The following is a 20,946-nucleotide window of genomic DNA, read 5'->3' as shown; positions in this document are numbered from 1 at the left end:
CAAAAGCACTCTCGCACTTCCATTGAAACGGAATATTCTTCTTGAGAAGATTTGTCAAGGGGGAAGCTATGAGAGCATACTTTGGTATAAAAATTCTATACCAACCAGTCAATCCCAAGAATCCTCTGACTTCTTTCACTGTCTTTGGTTCAGGCCAATCTATGACTGCTTGGACTTTTGCGAAATCTAGAGAAATTCCATCTTTTCATACCAGAAAGCCCAAGTATTCAACATGGTCGACAGAAAAAGTGCATTTGCTCTTTTTTGCAGAGTTGGTGCTTCCTTAGAATCTCAAGAACTTTTTTGACATGAGCTTTATGGTCAGCTGCATTCTTTGAGTAAATCAGAATATCATCAAATAAAACAAGAATAAAATCATCCAAGTATTCTCTGAGAATGTCCTGCATTAAGCGATTGAATGTAGCTGGGGCATTTGCCAATCCAAACGGCATGACAGTGAATTCATAATGCCCATACCGAGTATTGATGGCTGTCTTCGGGATATCTTGCTCATTAATCATGATCTGATAATATCCTGATTTGAGATCTATCTTTGTGAAGATCTGGGCTCCACTTAGCCTGTCTAGAAGCTCATCAATTCTAGGGATAGGATACTTATTCTTAACTGTCAGCTGATTAAGAACTCTGTAGTCCACACAGAGTCAGCGTTCCATCTTTCTTTTTCTGAATGAGAACTGGCGCACCCCAAGGTGAAACACTAGGTCTTACAAACCCTTGTTCCAACAGTTGTGTAAGCTATTCCTTGAGTTCAATGGCTTCAGGAACTGGTATTTTGTACGCGCGCAAGGCTATTGGCTGAGTTCCGGGGGTCAATTCTATCACATGATCTACTTCCCGAATTGGAGGCATCTCTGTTAGCTGTGCTGGGAATAAATCATCATAATCACTTAACCATTAAGGTTCTTTAGCTTTTAACTTTGAGTCTACCGAATTCATTTTGACAAGATAAATGCGCTGCTTCTTTTTAAGTCCTTTTAGTAACTTAGAAGCTTTTACTAACTGCAGACTTGGGGATCCTGAAATTCCGATTCCTTGAATCTTGTTTCCGTGAAGGTCACAGAAGAAAATGGTTCCATTATGACAGTGAATGTCAGCTTGATTTTTATGGAGCCAATCCATTCCAAGGATCCCGTCGTCGAAAACTCCCAAAGGTATAACTCTGAACTGACAGTCAGTTAAATTCCCATCTAGATTGAACTGAATACAATCTGTCTCAAGGTGAGTCTTGCCAATTCAACTTGCATAGGTTTCCCTGATTTCTGATCTAAGACTAGCTTACGCAAGCATCTAGGAGAAATGAAAGAATGAGTATACTTCCTGAATCAATCAAAAGCTTAAAAGGCTTACCCTGATACTCAGCTGGAGTATGAATGACAGAGAATTGATGGTTTGGCCCTTGGTTTTCAATTGCTGCATAAATCTGTTCTCTTTCTTCTTCCACCACTTCAGCTATTGTGACTGCTCTAGCTACTATAGTCTGAGGCAGAACTCTTTCTCCTTGGTTGCCCCAGTTCTAGGAAGGAGTTTTGAGGCTACTCTGGACACAGAGGCAGACGGGTGAGCTGGAGTTCTCCTGGGATTTCCCTGATTTGGGCTGGTCTCTGCACTCTTGGTCCCCGACTTCCGTGTCCCCTTGACATGGCAGGAGTCGGGCAGTCTTTCAGCTGGTGACCAAAACCTTGGCATCCAAAACACCGGTTCTCACTTCTGAGCTCATCCCTTTGAATCTTTGAAATAGGTGGGGCTCCTGAGAAAGTGTTTTGGGGGAAGGGTCTTCCTTCACTTCTGAATCTTCCCGCATCCTGATTCTCCTTGCTGCCTCTTTGGGGAAGGAAAGTTTGAAGTACTTCCCGAGGTTTGGAATCTTTTAAAGTTAGAGGGTGCAGGCTTTGGTGGGCGGGACCTTAACAAAGGCTTTGGCAAAGTCTTTTGCCATTCTTACTGCTTCGGCCATTGAGACAGGTTTGGCATTCTTTACTAAGGTGTCCAATGGCTCGTTCATTCCTCGAATGAACCTGGCCATTCAGCTGCTCTTCATCCAATTGAGGAGAATATTTGAGGAGAAGGGCAAAAGCTTGATGGTACTCTTCAATTGTCTAGCTATCCTGCTTTAGTTCCAAGAGCTCATTCATTTTAGTTTCAAGGAAGCCCGGAGGACAAAACCTCTTTCTGAGGTAAGCTTTAAGATCGGTCCAGGTCTCGGTATTCCGGTCGAGACGGTTAGTCTCGTAATGATTCCTCCATACGACCCTGGCCATTTTCACAATCTTTAACCTGGCGAGAGCCATATTGCTTCTCTCATTGTAGCCAGTTACATTAAAGTATTCCTCCATTACCTCAATCCACTTTTCTACTACTTCACCTAACTGCTCCTCTTTACCCTTGAAGGGACCAGGTTGGGATCTGTGCAGGGCTTTTCGAACATCCGTCACACCATTTTACACCATACCCAGGCTGGTCAAGACCTGGATAGGTTTTTGCCGCGTGAGCCGTCCTTTGAACACTCCCCGCCAGCTGCTACAACCGAAATTCCCTTAGAAAAACACATATACCAAATGCTCCCTCCAGTATTCTCGCGTAAGACAGTCCTTTCAAAAAACACGGTTTCTATGTAAGTTTTCAGTTTTGAATTTCTTTTGAATATAATGGGTATATCTTAAATCCGTATCTCAATACTTCTAGATCCCAGGTCTGAAATTCTAACAGAATTCCCTGAATTCTGTAACCTTGATCCTCAGATCAGAATCAAGGGTCTTAACTTGATTTCAAATTCGGTTTGGGTGATTTGAGTGAATTTTCTTGAACTGGTCACATTATCTTTTCTTGAAACTGACGAAGGAGTTATGTCTTGGTCATAGTCTGATTCAGGGTTTGAGTTTGGAAAGGTTCTCCCTGAATTATCTTTCTCGAAGGGTAATATTTTAATTATTACTTTACTGAATTTCATTCATTGAGTATTTTGCTTAACTGAATTTAAAACTAATCACGAATTCCTATGAGGAATAAATTATTCATTTATCTAAAATTTCGACTTTGATAGTTTTTCTAAATTTTCTCATTACCATCCTAGAGAATATGAAGCGGTATAATTTTCTTTCACAGAATATTTACTTATTCATTTACCAATATTCATGGGATTTAAATATAGGATTAAAGAGAACTCTTATTTTGATATAAAAATTCTGTATGCATCTATTTATGCATAAAATCCAACTTCTATGGAAATAACACTTTTATATAAAAGAAAATCCTTTTATGCATCTATTTATGCATAAAAATCCATTTTGATGAAAGTAATACTTTTATAATAAAAATACTTTTTTGCATCATTTTATGCATAAAAATCAATAATGATAAAAGTAATACTTTTATAATAAAAAAAATTCTTTTATGCATCATTTTATGCATAAAAATCAATATTGATGAAAGTAACACTTTTATAATAAAAAAATATTATTTTATGCATCTATTTATGCATAAAATTCTATTTTGATGAAAGTAACACTTTTATAATAAAAAATATTCTTTTATGCATCTATTTATGCATAAAAATCAATATTGATGAAAGTAACACTTTTATAATAAAAATATTCTTTTATGCATCTATTTATGCATAAAAATCCATTTTGATGAAAGTAACACTTTTGTAATTAAAAAAATAACCAATATGCATCTTTCTATGCATAGAATTTATATCTGAAAGAAATAATACTGTTATAATAGAAATGTTCCTACTATGCATTTTTCTATGCCTAGAATGAAAATAACACTTTTAGAATACAGAAATGGTGGGGATTACTCTTTTTGAATGATAAAAGATAAAATTTATTTCACCAAATTTTAGAAAGTTTTGCCATAACCTCCTTTGTATGGTTGACCATTTTTCAGTTTTTCCTATCTTAAAATTACTTAAAAATTATCCCCAAATGGTTTTAAGCACTCTAAACTGATCAAATTTCACTTTTAAAAAAAGAAACAATATGAAAAGTTTAATTCCAACTATTAGATCACTTAACTAGGATAAAGAAGGGCTGATTTTAAGAATGAGAGAGTGGGAAAGCCTTTCCAACAAGGCATAGCATCGATTTATCATTTCAATAAAACAAAAATTAGAAAACCATTAAAAGAGTAAAGAAAAATATAAGATTTCTAACTTACATGAATTCTGGGAGCTTTCCTTTGGCTTGATGGTTTGAGGGATCTACTCTTGTTTGCAACAAGAGTGGCCATCAAATCTTTAGAAGAGGGAAAGGTAAAAAACTAATGAATTATTAAGAAATTCACAGTTTTTAGCTCTTGGGAGGAGTAGAGTAACAGTGCATAAAACACTATTAAGCTTCAACAAAGGGGGAGGCTTCTATTTATAGAAAAAAGTGAGCTAACCAAGCAAACTGATTCTAGAATTTTCCAGATCAGTTTGGTTAATTTTTTATCATTTTTGGGTTAGTTTAGCTTACTTTTTGGAACTAGACTTGAATTAGGAGAGAGGAGAGATGAAATATCTCAATTTTTGGGAATTTAAATTTCCACCAGACATGTGAAATAGGTGCCTCCTTCATGAGGGGGAATCCCCACATCTGAGGTGTCAAAAATTTATTTTTTTAGTATTTCCTTTGGTCCTTCCTTAGTCCACTCTTCATCTTATGTAAGTATTTACTCATTTTTGGGGGATTTTTTTTATTTCTTCTATTTATCTCCTCTACACATTTGGATGAATCTGATTGGCTCCTCAAAACCTTAATTTAAAATTTTCAAAAAATCTGGACCCCTAGGATAATGCCTTTTGAATAGATTATAATTGATTTCTAATGCACCTTCTGAAAATCTTTCTGAACTTCTGTTTCGAGGGAATTTATTTTAATAAGAAGAGATATTTTTTCATCTAAAATCTGAATAATCTCTCTCTAGAATATTTTCTCTCTCGAGACCAAAATAGGTAGAAACAAGATCTTTTATATTTTTGAAGAGAGATTTGATTACAGGGGAAGATAGTGGACATCTTGAGAGGCTGGGGAGGAATCTTACATAATCTCCCACTTGAAAAACGCGAGATGTCCTCATCTCGCAAACTGGGGGTAATCTCGCAACAGTTCGGCTTTTTTCTCCTAGATGGCATCTTCAAAAGGATAGAACTTCCATTTGACCAATAATTCTCTTAGAATTCTGTTCCTGAGAACCTTTTCTTGAACATCAAGGATTTCTTCAGGTTGGAGTTCCATCTGCCCTTGGGTAGTTGAAGAAGTTAAGATTTCATCAAGTACATGATTTGGGCTTGGTATATACTTTTTAAGAAGGCTGACATGAAATACATTATGTACTTTGAGATGAGGAGGCAGAAGAAGCTCGTAGGCTAAGTCACCTACCTTCCTTGTAATAAGATATGGTCCACAATATCTGGGGGATAACTTCTTGTACTTCCCAAGAGATAGAGAACTTCTTTTGGAGCGTACTCGACTGAAGAGCATATCTGCTTCTTCGAATTTTATGTCTGACCTCTTCTTATCTGCATACTGCTTCTGTCTATCTTGGTTGGGCAGCTTTTACATCTTTGCGAATTGACTGCATCTCCTGCTCCATGTCACCAAGCATCTGTTTGGACATCTCGACCCTAATCAATGTGTCGGACTAAGTTAATGGAGTTAAGCAATCTTGTCCATACAAAGCTTTGAAAGGACTCATCCCAATACTTCTGTGATAAGAAGCATTGTAGGCGAACTCGACTAGGTGCAGATAGCTTAGCCACTTCTTGGGTTCCCTGCCCCACAGCATGACCGAAGTATGTCTTCGACTACTTGGTTCCCCCTTTCAGTTTGACCATCGGTCTCAGGGTGGTAAGCTGTGCTGAGATCCAAGAAAGTTTCTATTGCTTCAAAAAATGCAGTCCAGAATCTTGACGTGAATTTGGGATCTCGATCACTTACTATTCTTCTGGGTAGGCCATGCAATCTGAAGATTTCCTTGAGGAACACTCTGGCCACATCCACTGCAGTGTAGGTTTCTTTTAATTACTGGAATCAGATGGGCAACTTTGGTTAGTCTATCAACTACCACGAAGATGGAGTTGTAACCTGATTGCACTGAAGGTAATCCAGTAATAAAGTCCATACTGATGCATTCCCACTTCATCTGGGGGATGTCTAATGGATGTAACTTCCCAGGCATTTTCACCCTCTCGGCCTTGACTTTTTGACAGGTCAGACATTGACGTACATGATTAAGCACATCCTTTTTTAGACTAGGCTAAAAGAAGCTTTTCTTCACAGACATGTAGGTTTTGATGAAACATGGATGTCCTGCAACAATAAGGCTGTCATGGGCTTCATTCAAAATTTGACCCTTAGTTCCCTCATCACATTGGGAATGCATAGTCTGCGATTATAGTACATAATTCCATCATTCAGGCTCTATCATTGAACTCGGTTCAACTCTTGTGGAGTTTTGCTTTCCTGCATAAGTAGGGTAGCAATAGGGCCAAAGAATCTATCCTGCATGATCTTCTCTCTTGCTTTAATAACCAAAGGATTTGACACTACAGTAATTGCAAGCAAGGAGGCTTTTATGCTGAGGGCATTTGCTACCACATTTTCTTTGCTTTAATAACCAAAGGATTTGACACTACAGTAATTGCAAGCAAGGAGGCTTTTGTGCTGAGGGCATTTGCTTTCCTGCATAAGTAGGGTAGCAATAGGGCCAAAGAATCTATCCTGCATGATCTTCTCTCTTGCTTTAATAACCAAAGGATTTGACACTACAGTAATTGCAAGCAAGGAGGCTTTTATGCTGAGGGCATTTGCTACCACATTTTCTTTGCCTAGGCGGTACTTGATTTCAAAATCAAATTCCTGCAGGGTCTACATCCACCTTCTTTGGTGCATGTTGAGATCCTTGTGAGTGAAGATCCACTTTAAGCTCTGATGATCTGTCATCAAAGTGAATAACCAAAGGATTTGACACTACAGTAATTGCAAGCAAGGAGGCTTTTATGCTGAGGGCATTTGCTTTCCTGCATAAGTAGGGTAGCAATAGGGCCAAAGAATCTATCCTGCATGATCTTCTCTCTTGCTTTAATAACCAAAGGATTTGACACTACAGTAATTGCAAGCAAGGAGGCTTTTATGCTGAGGGCATTTGCTACCACATTTTCTTTGCCTGGGCGGTACTTGATTTCAAAATCAAATTCCTGCAGGGTCTGCATCCACCTTCTTTGGTGCATGTTGAGATCCTTCTGAGTGAAGATCCACTTTAAGCTCTGATGATCTGTCATCAAAGTGAATCTTTGACCCAGTAGGTAATGTCTCCACAACTTCAGGGCATATACTACTGAAAGTAGTTCCAGGTTGTGGACATCATAATTCCTCTCATGCGTTCTGAGTTTTCGGGATTCATAGGCCACTGCATGACCTTCCTGCATGAGTGCACCTCCCAGGGCAAAACCACTGGCATCTGTTACTACCTCAAAGGGTAGAGAGAAATCTGGCAGCTTTAGAATGGGATTGGTTACCAAGGCGGTCTTTAGCTTATCAAAAGCACTCTCGCACTTCCATTGAAACGGAATATTCTTCTTGAGAAGATTTGTCAAGGGGGGAAGCTATGAGAGCATACTTTGGTATAAAAATTCTATACCAACCAGTCAATCCCAAGAATCCTCTGACTTCTTTCACTGTCTTTGGTTCAGGCCAATCTATGACTGCTTGTACTTTTGCAGAATCTAGAGAAATTCCATCTTTTCATACCAGAAAGCCCAAGTATTCAACATGGTCAACAGAGAAAGTGCATTTGCTCTTTTTTGCAGAGTTGGTGCTTCCTTAGAATCTCAAGAACTTTTTTGACATGAGCTTCATGGTCAGCTGCATTCTTTGAGTAAATCAGAATATCATCAAATAAAACAAGAATAAAATCATCCAAGTATTCTCTGAGAATGTCCTGCATTAAGCGATTGAATGTAGCTGGGGCATTTGCCAATCCAAACGGCATGACAGTGAATTCATAATGCCCATACCGAGTATTGATGGCTGTCTTCGGGATATCTTGCTCATTAATCATGATCTGATAATATCCTGATTTGAGATCTATCTCTGTGAAGATCTGGGCTCCACTTAGCCTGTCTAGAAGCTCATCAATTCTGGGGATAGGATACTTATTCTTAACTGTCAGCTGATTAAGACCTCTGTAGTCCACACAGAGTCAGCATTCCATCTCTCTTTTTCTGAATGAGAACTGGCGCACCCCAAGGTGAAACACTAGGTCTTACAAACCCTTGTTCCAACAGTTGTGTAAGCTATTCCTTGAGTTCAATGGCTTCAGGAACTGGCATTTTGTACGCGCGCAAGGCTATTGGCTGAGTTCCGGGGGTCAATTCTATCACATGATCTACTTCCCGAATTGGAGGCATCTCTGTTAGCTGTGCTGGGAATAAATCATCATAATCACTTAACCATTAAGGTTCTTTAGCTTTTAACTTTGAGTCTACCGAATTCATTTTGACAAGATAAATGCGCTGCTTCTTTTTAAGTCCTTTTAGTAACTTAGAAGCTTTTACTAACTGCAGACTTGGGGATCCTGAAATTCCGATTCCTTGAATCTTGTTTCCGTGAAGGTCACAGAAGAAAATGGTTCCATTATGACAGTGAATGTCAGCTTGATTTTTATGGAGCCAATCCATTCCAAGGATCCCGTCGTCGAAAACTCCCAAAGGTATAACTCTGAACTGACAGTCAGTTAAATTCCCATCTAGATTGAACTGAATACAATCTGTCTCAAGGTGAGTCTTGCCAATTCAACTTGCATAGGTTTCCCTGATTTCTGATCTAAGACTAGCTTACGCAAGCATCTAGGGGAAATGAAAGAATGAGTATACTTCCTGAATCAATCAAAAGCTTAAAAGGCTTACCCTGATACTCAGCTGGAGTATGAATGACAGAGAATTGATGGTTTGGCCCTTGGTTTTCAATTGCTGCATAAATCTGTTCTCTTTCTTCTTCCACCACTTCATATTGTGACTGCTCTAGCTACTATAGTCTGAGGCAGAACTCTTTCTCCTTGGTTGCCCCAGTTCTAGGAAGGAGTTTTGAGGCTACTCTAGACACAGAGGCAGACGGGTGAGCTGGAGTTCTCCTGGGATTTCCCTGATTTGGGCTGGTCTCTGCACTCTCGGTCCCCGAATTCCGTGTCCCCTTGACATGGCAGGAGTCGGGCAGTCTTTCAGCTGGTGACCAAAACCTTGGCATCCAAAACACCGGTTCTCACTTCTGAGCTCATCCCTCTGAATCTTTGAAATAGGTGGGGCTCCTGAGAAAGTGTTCTGGGGGAAGGGTCTTCCTTCACTTCTGAATCTTCCCGCATCCTGATTCTCCTTGCTGCCTCTTTGGGGAAGGAAAGTTTGAAGTACTTCCCGAGGTTTGGAATCTTTTAAAGTTAGAGGGTGCAGGCTTTGGTGGGCGGGACCTTAACAAAGGCTTTGGCAAAGTCTTTTGCCATTCTTACTGCTTCGGCCATTGAGACAGGTTTGGCATTCTTTACTAAGGTGTCCAATGGCTCGTTCATTCCTCGAATGAACCTGGCCATTCAGCTGCTCTTCATCCAATTGAGGAGAATATTTTAGGAGAAGGGCAAAAGCTTGATGGTACTCTTCAATTGTCCGGCTATCCTGCTTTAGTTCCAAGAACTCATTCATTTTAGTTTCAAGGAAGCCCGGAGGACAAAACCTCTTTCTGAGGTAAGCTTTAAGATCGGTCCAGGTCTCGGTATTCCGGTCGAGACGGTTAGTCTTGCAATGATTCCTCCAAGCGACCCTGGCCGTTTCCACAATCTTTAACCTGGCGAGAGCCATCTTGCTTCTCTCATTGTAGCCAGTTACATTAAAGTATTCCTCCATTACCTCAATCCACTTTTCTACTACTTCACCTAACTGCTCCCCTTCACCCTTGAAGGGACCAGGTTGGGATCTGTGCAGGGCTTTTCGAACATCCATCACACCATTTTACACCATACCCAGGCTGGTCAAGACCTGGATAGGTTTTTGTTGCGTGAGCCGTCCTTTGAACACTCCCCGCCAGTTGCTGCAACCGAAATTCCCTTAGAAAAACACATATACCAAATGCTCCCTCCAGTATTCTGGCGTAAGACAGTCCTTTCAGAAAACACGGTTTCTATGTAAGTTTTCAGTTTTGAATTTCTTTTGAATATAATGGGTATATCTTAAATCCGTATCTCAATACTTCTAGATCCCAGGTCTGAAATTCCAATAGAATTCCCTGAATTCTGTAACCTTGATCCTCAGATCGGAATCAAGGGTCTTAACTTGATTTCAAATTCGGTTTGGGTGATTTGAGTGAATTTTCCTGAACTGGTCACATTATCTTTTCTTGAAACTGACGAAGGAGTTATGTCTTGGTCATAGTTTGATTCAGGGTTTGAGTTTGGAAAGGTTCTCCTTAAACTATCTTTCTCGAAGGGTAATATTTCAATTATTACTTTACTGAATTTCATTCATTGAGTATTTTGCTTAACTGAATTCAAAACTAATCACGAATTCCTATGAGGAATAAATTATTCATTTATCTAAAATTTCGACTTCGATAGTTTTTCTAAATTTTCTCATTACCATCCTAGAGAATATGAAGCGATATAATTTTCTTTCACAGAATATTTACTTATTCATTTACCAATATTCATGGGATTTAAATATAGGATTAAAGAGAACTCTTATTTTGATATAAAAATTCTGTATGCATCTATTTATGCATAAAATCCAACTTCTATGGAAATAACACTTTTATATAAAAGAAAATCCTTTTATGCATCTATTTATGCATAAAAATCCATTTTGATGAAAGTAACACTTTTATAATAAAAATACTTTTATGCATCATTTTATGCATAAAAATCAATAATGATGAAAGTAATACTTTTATAATAAAAAAAATTCTTTTATGCATCATTTTATGCATAAAAATCAATATTGATGAAAGTAACACTTTTATAATAAAAAAATATTCTTTTATGCATCTATTAATGCATAAAAATCCATTTTGATGAAAGTAATACTTTTATAATAAAAAATATTCTTTTATGCATCTATTTATGCATAAAAATCAATATTGATGAAAGTAACACTTTTATAATAAAAATATTCTTTTATACATCTATTTATGCATAAAAATCCATTTTGATGAAAGTAACACTTTTATAATAAAAAAATATTCTTTTATGCATCTATTTATGCATAAAAATTCATTTTGATGAAAGTAACACTTTTATAATAAAAATATTCTTTTATGCATCTACTTATGCATAAAAATCAATATTGATGAAAGTAACACTTTTATAATAAAAATATTCTTTTATGCATCTATTTATGCATAAAAATCCATTTTGATGAAAGTAACACTTTTATAATAAAAAAATATTCTTTTATGCATCTATTTATGCATAACAATCCATTTTGATGAAAGTAACACTTTTGTAATAAAAAAAAATTAACCAATATGTATCTTTCTATGCATAGAATTTATATCTAAAAGAAATAACACTTTTATAATAAAAATATTTCTACTATGCATTTTTCTATGCTTAGAATAAAATAACACTTTTAGGATACACAAATGGTGGGATTACTCTTTTTAAATGATAAAAGATAAAACTTATTTTACCAAATTTTAGAAAATTTTACCATAACCTCCTTTGTATGGCTGACCATTTTTCAAATTTTCCTATCTTCAAACTACTTAAAAATTATCCCGAAATGGTTTTAAGCACTCTAAACTAATCAAATTTCACTTTTAAAAAAAGAAACAATATGAAAAGTTTAATTCCAACTATTACATCACTTAACTAGGATAAAGAAGGGCCGATTTTAAGAATGAGAGATACCATGCACCTCGCCTTTGCCATATCAAGGTATATTGAGCCATTGAATTATCTGAAAAATGCATCCTCGACATTGAAGCTCATGCATAAGGAGCATCTCTATCACGTACATAGCTATGCAAAGGTCTAGGAATCCTAGGCTTGTAACTCCTACCCTTGTGAACGTGGCATCCAAATGGTAGATATAGCATGGTCGTGTGTGCGAACAACCTCCACAAAGTACCCCGGGGTGTGGAAACACTCCTCAAAGCACACAAGATGTGTAAACATGTCCACAATGCACTAATGCACATGAACAAGCCCAAATAAATCCAAATGCACATGAAAGAAACACAAGTGTATGAACAACAACAAGGAATGCTCATAAATGCCCTCTCCCACAACACTATTAGCCCATGTGTGTGCACTCCATGGGAACCACCCTTAGCCATCATAAACCTTCACCCACCTTGAGAGCCTAACCTTCACCTACCTTGATGGCCGCCACCCTTCACCTACCTTGGGCCATCATCTACCTTAGGACTTTTGGTATGAGCCTTGACGTATCATTTGACAATCATGGATTTTGGGCGATAGTAGCAATGGTGTTTTTCTATGTTCTCTTTTCTTTTCTATTGTTCTTTCTCTATTAGGGCAGAAATGCCGCTAACACCTTGGCGACCCACGATAGAGAACCCCACAACCCCTTTGGGAGATAAGCTCTCCTTTCTCCAAAGCTTCTTCCACCGGTAGCTCTGCTTCTGCATCCAATGTGTTTGTGGCCTTATTTAGCAGAAATATCTTTGGTTCTCTCACCATTGCTCTGCACCCTTTCACCCACCATACTCTCATCGCCTGGTAACGTTTGAGCATTTGCTAGTTCTATAAACTGGTGGAACTAGACAGAAATCATTGGCTGGTCGAGTGCGCCAGCACGCACTAGCCAATATAAGGTGGTTGGTCGGGTTTAGTGTGCCCTGGTTCTTGTCAGTTCCCTGATGCAATCCTCAGTATCAGTGAAGGCAACATAATTGGGGATAGTGCAGTTGGCCATGTTGCCACACTCCGACTCAGGAGTAGGTAGTCCTTAGGTCATTACCGAGATGAGGAGGTGCTACACCAGCGATTGACCACCTCACATCAAGGCTAAGTCTAGCCTGTTTCACATCAATTGCCAGCCTCTATTTTTGCTTGTTCATTGAAAACTCATGATGTTCTAGATGAATTCCTTCACAAGGACTAACCATACCACGCATGACCTGCTCCTTACAAATCTTCATGAAACATAAAAGGATGGTCTAACCGGCAATCGGATTAACCAACACAAGGAGTGTCCCGTCATGAGCAATTTTCATCAGCGTCCTCTGCAAGGCCGTTCATTTGGCAGTATTTTGGCAGAGCTCATCTTTTTCAATGTCTTTTCCCGGAGAGCATGAGATCCTCTATTTCCTTTTTGTGCCTGGGAAAGTTTGGTTTCCTTTTCCTTTAGCCATAACCTCACATGGTTTATAGCCTAGCCTTGCCATGATCCACCCTTCCTTTAAGGCTAAAAAACGTAAGGAGTGTGATATTTGCTTGCACCATGGTCATTCTACCATAGATTGCCCCTACCTTTGTGATCCATGTTCCAAAGAAGAAACATACATCAAATTTTGCAGGCCACATCTATGCAAGAAGCTATATTGGATTGTGAAGCACTTTCGGAATGCATCCGACTATGACGAAATGGAGGAAGCACAGGAGGAGCTGGAAGAATTTTCAGATTTGCTCGATAAGGTATATCGTGATGGGAAAAGGAAGAAATCTTGCTCCAACATTCGTTGCATATTCGAATGTAGCAAGAAGCAATGGATGCCTTGAGTGACAAGTATGAAGATAAATTTGAGTCTGATGAAAGTGGGAATGAATTGGATTACCCCATGGTTGTGGGCATACAAGTTGCTCAGAATCCTAGCGGATATGGTAAGGATCTTGCCTACATCCTTGCATAAAGAATAGCTCTATGTGATCTCCATTCCATAGTGCCATGGTCATCAGATGCTCCCCAACAGCATGGAAGGCCATGTGTTGTTGTTTTAAATGCAATGGTCTTGGCACTTATTGAGGATGCTCCAATAAATGAGTCAAAAGGGTTGCAGCACACAACCATGGATGAGGTACAAGGTGAGGCAATGGAGGACGTGTGTGGCCGCGGGAGAGAGCCGGAATGCCTTCACATGTCCAGAACCCTCAGATTGGTATGCAGAAGAGCATGGAGGATGATCTCTCGGATGCTCAAATACATGAGGACAACAGTCAGGTTGTGGAGGAGCAGTGTGGTTGCAAGAGCCTAGAGAATGTCACAGATGATCCAGATAGTATTTCTAGCCATGATGATGGGATGGTTGGGATGAAAGTTGAGGGAGCATGGAAGGAGCACAAAGGCCCGGAAGAGCCAAGTGATGCCCTTGGATGCCTCTAGCACTTCATCGGATTTCCCTCATGGAGTGGACATTCAGGATGATCTGGTATCAACTAATGAGAAGGTTCTCCGCACATGTGGGTTACTTGCAGCAGCACAAGATGAGGGTGATAAACTGTTAGTCCAGAATGCAGTCCCCCGGAATACCCTAATCTACGCATATGCTGATTAAAAGCTCAGTAACGAAGCATTAAATTACTTGAACCAATTGCAAAGTGAGGGAATGCATCCAGGCCCGGACACGGTTGATTACACTCTGCATGCTTGTGATAACATACAAGCCCTAGCCAAGGGCAAGCAAGTGCATGCTAAGATTGCCAAAGAGGGGCTAGAACAAGATCCTGACATGGACAGTGCTTTGGTGGGTATGGTTGCCAAGTGTGGATCACTTGCAGCAGTACAAAGAGTGTTTGACACACTGCGAGTTCATTGTGTTGTCTCATGGACTACACTTATTGCTGGGTATGCTGATCACAATTTTGGTGAGGAAGCATTGATCTGTTTGGACAAGATGCTGTTGGGATGCATTCATGGCTGCTTGCAGCTTGAAAGCCTGTGGTAACATAGGAGCTATGGATAGAGGCCGTCAAATACATGCTGAGCATGGGCATGGTGAGGAAGCGCCGAAGTGTGTAAAGCAGATGCAAGCACAAGGGGTGCCCCCAGATGCTCTCACATATGTTTATAGCTGGAAAGCATGTGGTAATGGTGGAGCCATAGACAAGAGACAAAGCATATATGTAGAGGTCTTCAGTAAAGGTGTTGAGACGAGTAATTACATTGGCACCGCTTTGGTGGATCTGTATGCTAAGAATGGCCCATTTGCGAAAGCTTGGCTAGTGTTTGAAAGCATGGAGGTTTGATGCATAACCTTGCGGAATATGCTAATGGCTGCATCTCCTGACCATGGGCTTTGTGAGGATGTGCTTTGTAGATTGAAACAGAAGCAACTGGAAGGCATATCGCCAAATGCCGTGACATTGAGATGCTGCTTGAAATCTTCCGGTAGTATTGGATGTCTAGAGAGGGGTCTAGAACTACACACCAGGATCAGGAAGGAGGGACTCGAAGAAGATCCCTTCGTTGGCAGCAGCCTGGTGAACATATATACCGGTTGAGCTTTCTTGCAGAACTGCAAGCGATGTTTGATGAATTGCAAAACACACCATTTTCCAGGCACATAGAACATGGCCAGGCTCAGCACATACAACTGGAGGGTTTCTCTCCTAATGTGGTCTCAAAGATCTCAGTAACCTTGCAGTACACCAAGCAAGAAGGGTATGCCAGCCAAGGAGATTGTGAGCTTGTTTTACATTGTTTTCATTCCAACCACTGCTTTCCGGAGTCAACATGTCGAGAAGCTGCACAATCAGCAGTCCGAGCGGAAAGCGGAACCCGAAAGCCTCCAGAGCTTATAACCCGGAGGATGGAATGTGGAATGCTAGGCCAGAGTGCAAAAGCCGGAAGTCGGCTACAACCCGGAATTCTCCGGACCTTATAATCCGCGGGTGGTGCGGAATTGTCAACCCAATGGTATTTATGTGCGGAAAGCGGAACGTAGAAGCCTTGCCCGGAATGCGGAACTCAAAAGCTGGAAGCTGGGCTGACCGACGGAACCTGGATTAAGTCGTTCCTGCAAAAACCGAAAGCTGGGCGCGAAAGCCAAAAACTGAGCCGGTCGTGCTGCTAGCTCGTGGACAGTGCGCTAATGTACAAGTAGTCCTTGCCGGTCATGAAGGTCATGAAACAAGCATGCGTATTTCTAATGGACTGCTTCGTAGGAATGTTCTATGTTGGAATGCAATGATTGCAGCCTCTGCTTAGACTCCGCATGAAAAAGATGCTTTAATTCCCTTCCATCACATTCATGTTGAAGGCATCAAGATGAATACACGTGCTCACCTACCTGTTCCCAGGGAGGGGCGGATAATTCATAAAGCTATATTACTAGATGGATATGAGTAGTACATGGTTCCAGGATTAAAGCTTGAAGACCTCTTTGGATGTGCAAGGGAATTCAACATGGTAGGAGGCAGGTTAAGGAGGATGCTGATCCTTGCTGATCTCTGCCTATGGCTGTGCATGCTGGGTACCTGCTTTGCTCCATGCCCCTGGAGTACGAACATTCTGGTTCAGACATGGTTTTATGTTGTATGATCACATATGGATGGCACTGTCTGATGGGTTCCCAGTCCTGGCATGTTGCCATGAAATGGTTTCACTGTACTTCCATAGATTTAGGTTATATGTACAACATTGGCATGATCCTATGATTGTGGGTTCGAGTCGTCAGATTGGGAATTCGACCCACCGGGTGTGCCAGGTGTTAGCCCGTGTGCATGCACTGCATGGGAACCACCCTAAGCCACCATAAACCTTCACCTACCTTGATGGCCGCCACCCTTCACCTACCTTGGGCCATTATCTACCTTAGGACTTTTTGTATGAGCCTTCACGTATCATTTGACAATCATGGATTTTGGCTGATAGTAGCAATGGTATTTTTCTGTGTTCTCTTTTCTTTTCTGTTGTTCTTTCTCTGTTAGGGTATAAATGCCGCTAACAAACACACAAAAGTTATGTTACATGTGAATAACTCAAACCTAGTGTGTGGATATGCCTCACAAACATAGTGTGTGGATACCCCTCACAAACCCTCAGTGTGTCAACATCATCTCTCATGTAGGTGGGGATGTGTGGGTAAAGGTAGAAAATTATGGGTGGCCCCAAAAAAATATGAGGAGGAGGGTCAGTGTGAATGGACAAAAGACAAGGTATGTGTGAATGGGAAAAGCCTAAGTGTGTAAAGGTTAATTCCTTCAGGGTTTTTGTTCTTTATAGTATTAAGGTTTTCTCTTTTGTTTTGTTCTCCTCTTCACTTAGCAACAACGGTGGGAAGCTCCCCCTCTCCTTATGCTCATAGTGGTCCATGATTCCTAGAGCTTCTCAAGCTCAATGATGGCTAGGTTGGCTGTGATGCACAAAAGTTGAGGTGCTTGCATCTTCATGCCTATGATGCTTTGTTGTGATGTGCAAGAGTTGAGATAATCTGCTTATGATGCTTTGCTCAACATATTATGCTTGCATCTTCACCGCTATGATGTTTTGTTGTGATGTGCTAGAGTTGAGATGATGTGCTTTTGTGATGCTTTGCTCAAACGTTTACCAAAGCGTGTCATAAAATTGTCTAACAAGCTGGCCCCAACGTTTGTTGTTTTGCCTTTGTTTTTAATATGTGGTCTTTGTGTTACTCAGAGCTTCCTTCGCTTACCTCTTGTGTTTGCCATCCATTGCTTATTTTGTGATGGTCTTGTTCCCCATACTAGATGTGATAGTGCATACTTATCCTCTTGTCTATCAATGATTCGGGCCGACCTCATTGTAATGGAGTAGGCTAAGGAGACCTTGTAGATAGGGTTAGAAGAAGGTCTCATACCATCATCTATTCTGTATGACTTGGATAGTCTCTTCTCCTTGATAGATGACATGAATACTCTTGATATGTAGTAGATAAAGAACTGTGTATATATTGGTGTGTTGATGTTGTAGAACAGTAGGGGTTAATGCTACATACTTGTAGCTTTGAAATCTTATGTTCTTTCACCAATTGTGTTGACGTTACAAAGCTGTAGTGTGTTTGATATTACTGATGACTCCTTTTCTTATTGCTTCAAGATTTATGCATGTGTATTTTGTGGAACCTTTCGCTTCTCTCTGGATAATTATAAACTACACTTGTAGGTTACTGCATTTGCATCATTCCTATGTTTGGTATTAAGCTTTGATGTAAATTTTCTTTTCAATTTTGTTTTGCTTGCAACTCTATTACTAACACATTGTGTGTAGGTGAGCCTTGTAGTGTAGGGAGCACACCAGGTTTACACCGGTATGACTCGGTTTGACTCTGAGCAAGGCTATAAATCAATTGACGTTAATCTTTTGTAAGCTTAGAAATCTATTATTAGGATACTAATGCAGTTATGAACTCATTGTTGCTTGTAATCCATGTATGCATCAATATTAATCACTACACCAAAATTTGTCAATTCTAAACACTTACACGATGACTTCTTTAAAATGCATTCATCACAACATTGTTTACATAAATCTGCACTAAAACTGTATAATCTGCACTTTCTTGATAGAGAGCATGCACTAAAACAATATTATCCCTTGTTTAGCCTCTTTCTCAAGAAACTTTGTGCTTTCTTTGTAACTGTTGTACTTCTTGAGCAAGCTTTCTTACATAATATTCAAGAAAATGCAAAACTAAGCAAGATTAGGTAAAAGTTTGTCTTAATATTATAAAATTTGCACTAAACTTTAATGAATCTTGAACATAACACCAATATCTTAAACTTTGTACACTTGTCTTTGCAACTTTACAAACCTATACCAAGATTCCTATAAACTTCACTCTATAAACTTCACTCTGCACAATAAACTTTGTCTATATCTAAAACTAAACTATAAACTGCACATAAATCTATTTAAAATCTGTAATCTTCACATAAATTTGCTCAAATCTACTACAAAATTGAAATCTTCATATAAATCTACCTAAATCTGCTCTACTGAAAAATAATCTTCACACTTTCTTGATAAACTCTGCACCAAGATTTACACTGCAATAGTTTCTTCCAAACAGCCAAAATTTCCTAGAAACTATGTAAATAATGAAGAAAACTAGGGTTTACGGAAAAGTTTTAATCACAGAAGTCATTAATCAAAAAACCATGCACTAAACTCAAAGAATGGGATCTCTGAAAATGGTGATTAGCACAGATTCAAAAATGTTTAACTTTAATCTCAATGCTAATCCACATAAATCAAGATAATAGTAATCTTGAAAAATTGTGTAAAACTTAATTTGAAAATGATTGAGTCTCATCAAAATTAAAGCCAAAAGCTAAGATCACAGCAATGCTCTGATATCAATTTGAAATGAAGCTAAGATATGGGAAATCACCATAAAAGCTTGCATATAATTAAGATAATAATCACATACAAATCCATAGTGCCTAAGTGATTTAGCCTCTCACCAAGAGGATGGAAATAGTTTCCATAAGCCCAAATCCATGTAAGCCAAAAGGCTCCAAGATTTTCCAAAGGACTAAAAGGTCAAAAGACATCAAAAGGTCATCCAAAGGTACAAAGCATATAGGGCATGTGCCTTTTATAGTCCTAAGGCCACATATGCCCTAATCCCACATGTATAGAGATATCCTAAGCCCATGTGCCTAGACCCATGCCCATGTGCTGTAATGAAGTGCTAAGGGCATAAAAAGGGTAACGAACCAAATAAAAGGAGCCATGGGTATGGTCGAATGTGGGGGCCAAGGCAATAAGTGTGTGTGAACATGGGCAAAGTATATGACATAAGTATAAGCCCTAATTGCACATAACCCTTAATCACTTTTTGATATTACTAATCAAACCTTGCTTAGCAAGCTTCCATGGAGAACTCTCCCATGTCATAGATATCCATATAAACGAGGTCTACATGTCCCTAGACTCCAAGTTAATGAGTTTCCCTCTTTCTCCCTTCCTTTTAGCGGTTGATCCATTTGGTTTTATGTTAAAAAAAAATCCAGCCAAATCTTAATCTCTTTTAGTGGATGTAATTAGTTCTTAATTAGATCTTAATCATGCTTAAGTTGGTATTAATGGTGACAATAATTTGGGACAAGGTTTAGGTTCATTTTGAGTAAGATTTGGACCAATTTTAGGGTAGGTTTGAATGGCCGTACATAGTTTGGTGTGCTATGGACAAATCTTGAAGGTGTGGACTTGCACTTCTTCTTCCCCAAAATTCTTCTTCACATTTTTGAAAAATGGAGACTTTGGCTGGACATAGTTTGGTGTGCTGTGGAGACAAATCTTGAAGGTGTGAACTTGCACTTCTTCTTTCCCAAAATTCTTCTTTACAATTTTGAATACTGGAGACTTTGGGGCAAGCATTTAGCACCATTGGTGGAGTGCTTGAAGGGGCTTTGGGAAGATGTTTTGCAAGTACATGGAGCTATGGGATGCAAGACTAGTCGCCTTCCTCCAAGGTGATTCTTCAAGCCTTAATGCTTAATAATAGCCATTGCAAGTGTCTTAAGCCTCTGTAATTCATACTATGCTCCCAATGCTCTATGCTTTACAAAATTTGCATGATTTCTATGCCACACCTGCAAAATGAGAAGCACAGGTCTGTTTGTAGGTTTTTTGGACTCCATATATGCCTACACATAATACCTAATGATCTTCCCATTCCATTAGTGATTAATTTTCATGACTTCTTGCCAAATAAGGTTAATATGGTGTCCAATAATTGGGCCTTTTTTCATTTAAGAGTTCTTGAGGCCTTCCATGCTTGGATTAAGATCCATAAGCTTCCAATCAGCCCCCAAAAAATGTATACAATAATCATTTTGCTTCAACTTTTTTGTCATTTGAAAGCCTAATCATCATTAGCCTAGTCTAATGATCACTAATCCATGATCATTTTGATCAATTTTGCTTAATCTCATAAGTAAAATGTGTTTAGTCATGCCTTAATGCATTTTCAAGCAATATTTATGGCTATGCGAGCTATGGCAAGCATGGGGCTTGAAGTACAAATGGTTTGA

General features: G+C 39.3%; 1 protein-coding gene across 1 annotated transcript; it reads left to right on the top strand.

Annotated features, from left to right (window-relative positions):
- The first annotated feature begins 14,552 nt into the window (after positions 1-14,552).
- On the top strand, positions 14,553-15,338 carry LOC147603794 (pentatricopeptide repeat-containing protein At4g18520, chloroplastic-like). Its single transcript, XM_086796320.1, has 3 exons — positions 14,553-14,791; positions 14,874-15,186; positions 15,264-15,338. Exons 1-3 carry the CDS (start codon positions 14,553-14,555, stop codon positions 15,336-15,338), a joined length of 627 nt encoding a protein of 208 aa, XP_086652446.1.
- The last annotated feature ends 5,608 nt before the right edge of the window (positions 15,339-20,946 follow it).

This window comes from Cibotium barometz, chromosome 63 (genome assembly GCF_041138505.1).
Source record: "Cibotium barometz isolate CiBa-2024 chromosome 63, ASM4113850v1, whole genome shotgun sequence".
Lineage (NCBI taxonomy): Eukaryota > Viridiplantae > Streptophyta > Polypodiopsida > Cyatheales > Cibotiaceae > Cibotium > Cibotium barometz.
The sequence above is the reverse complement of the archived record's forward strand: the minus strand, read 5'-3'. Positions and strand labels throughout refer to the sequence as shown.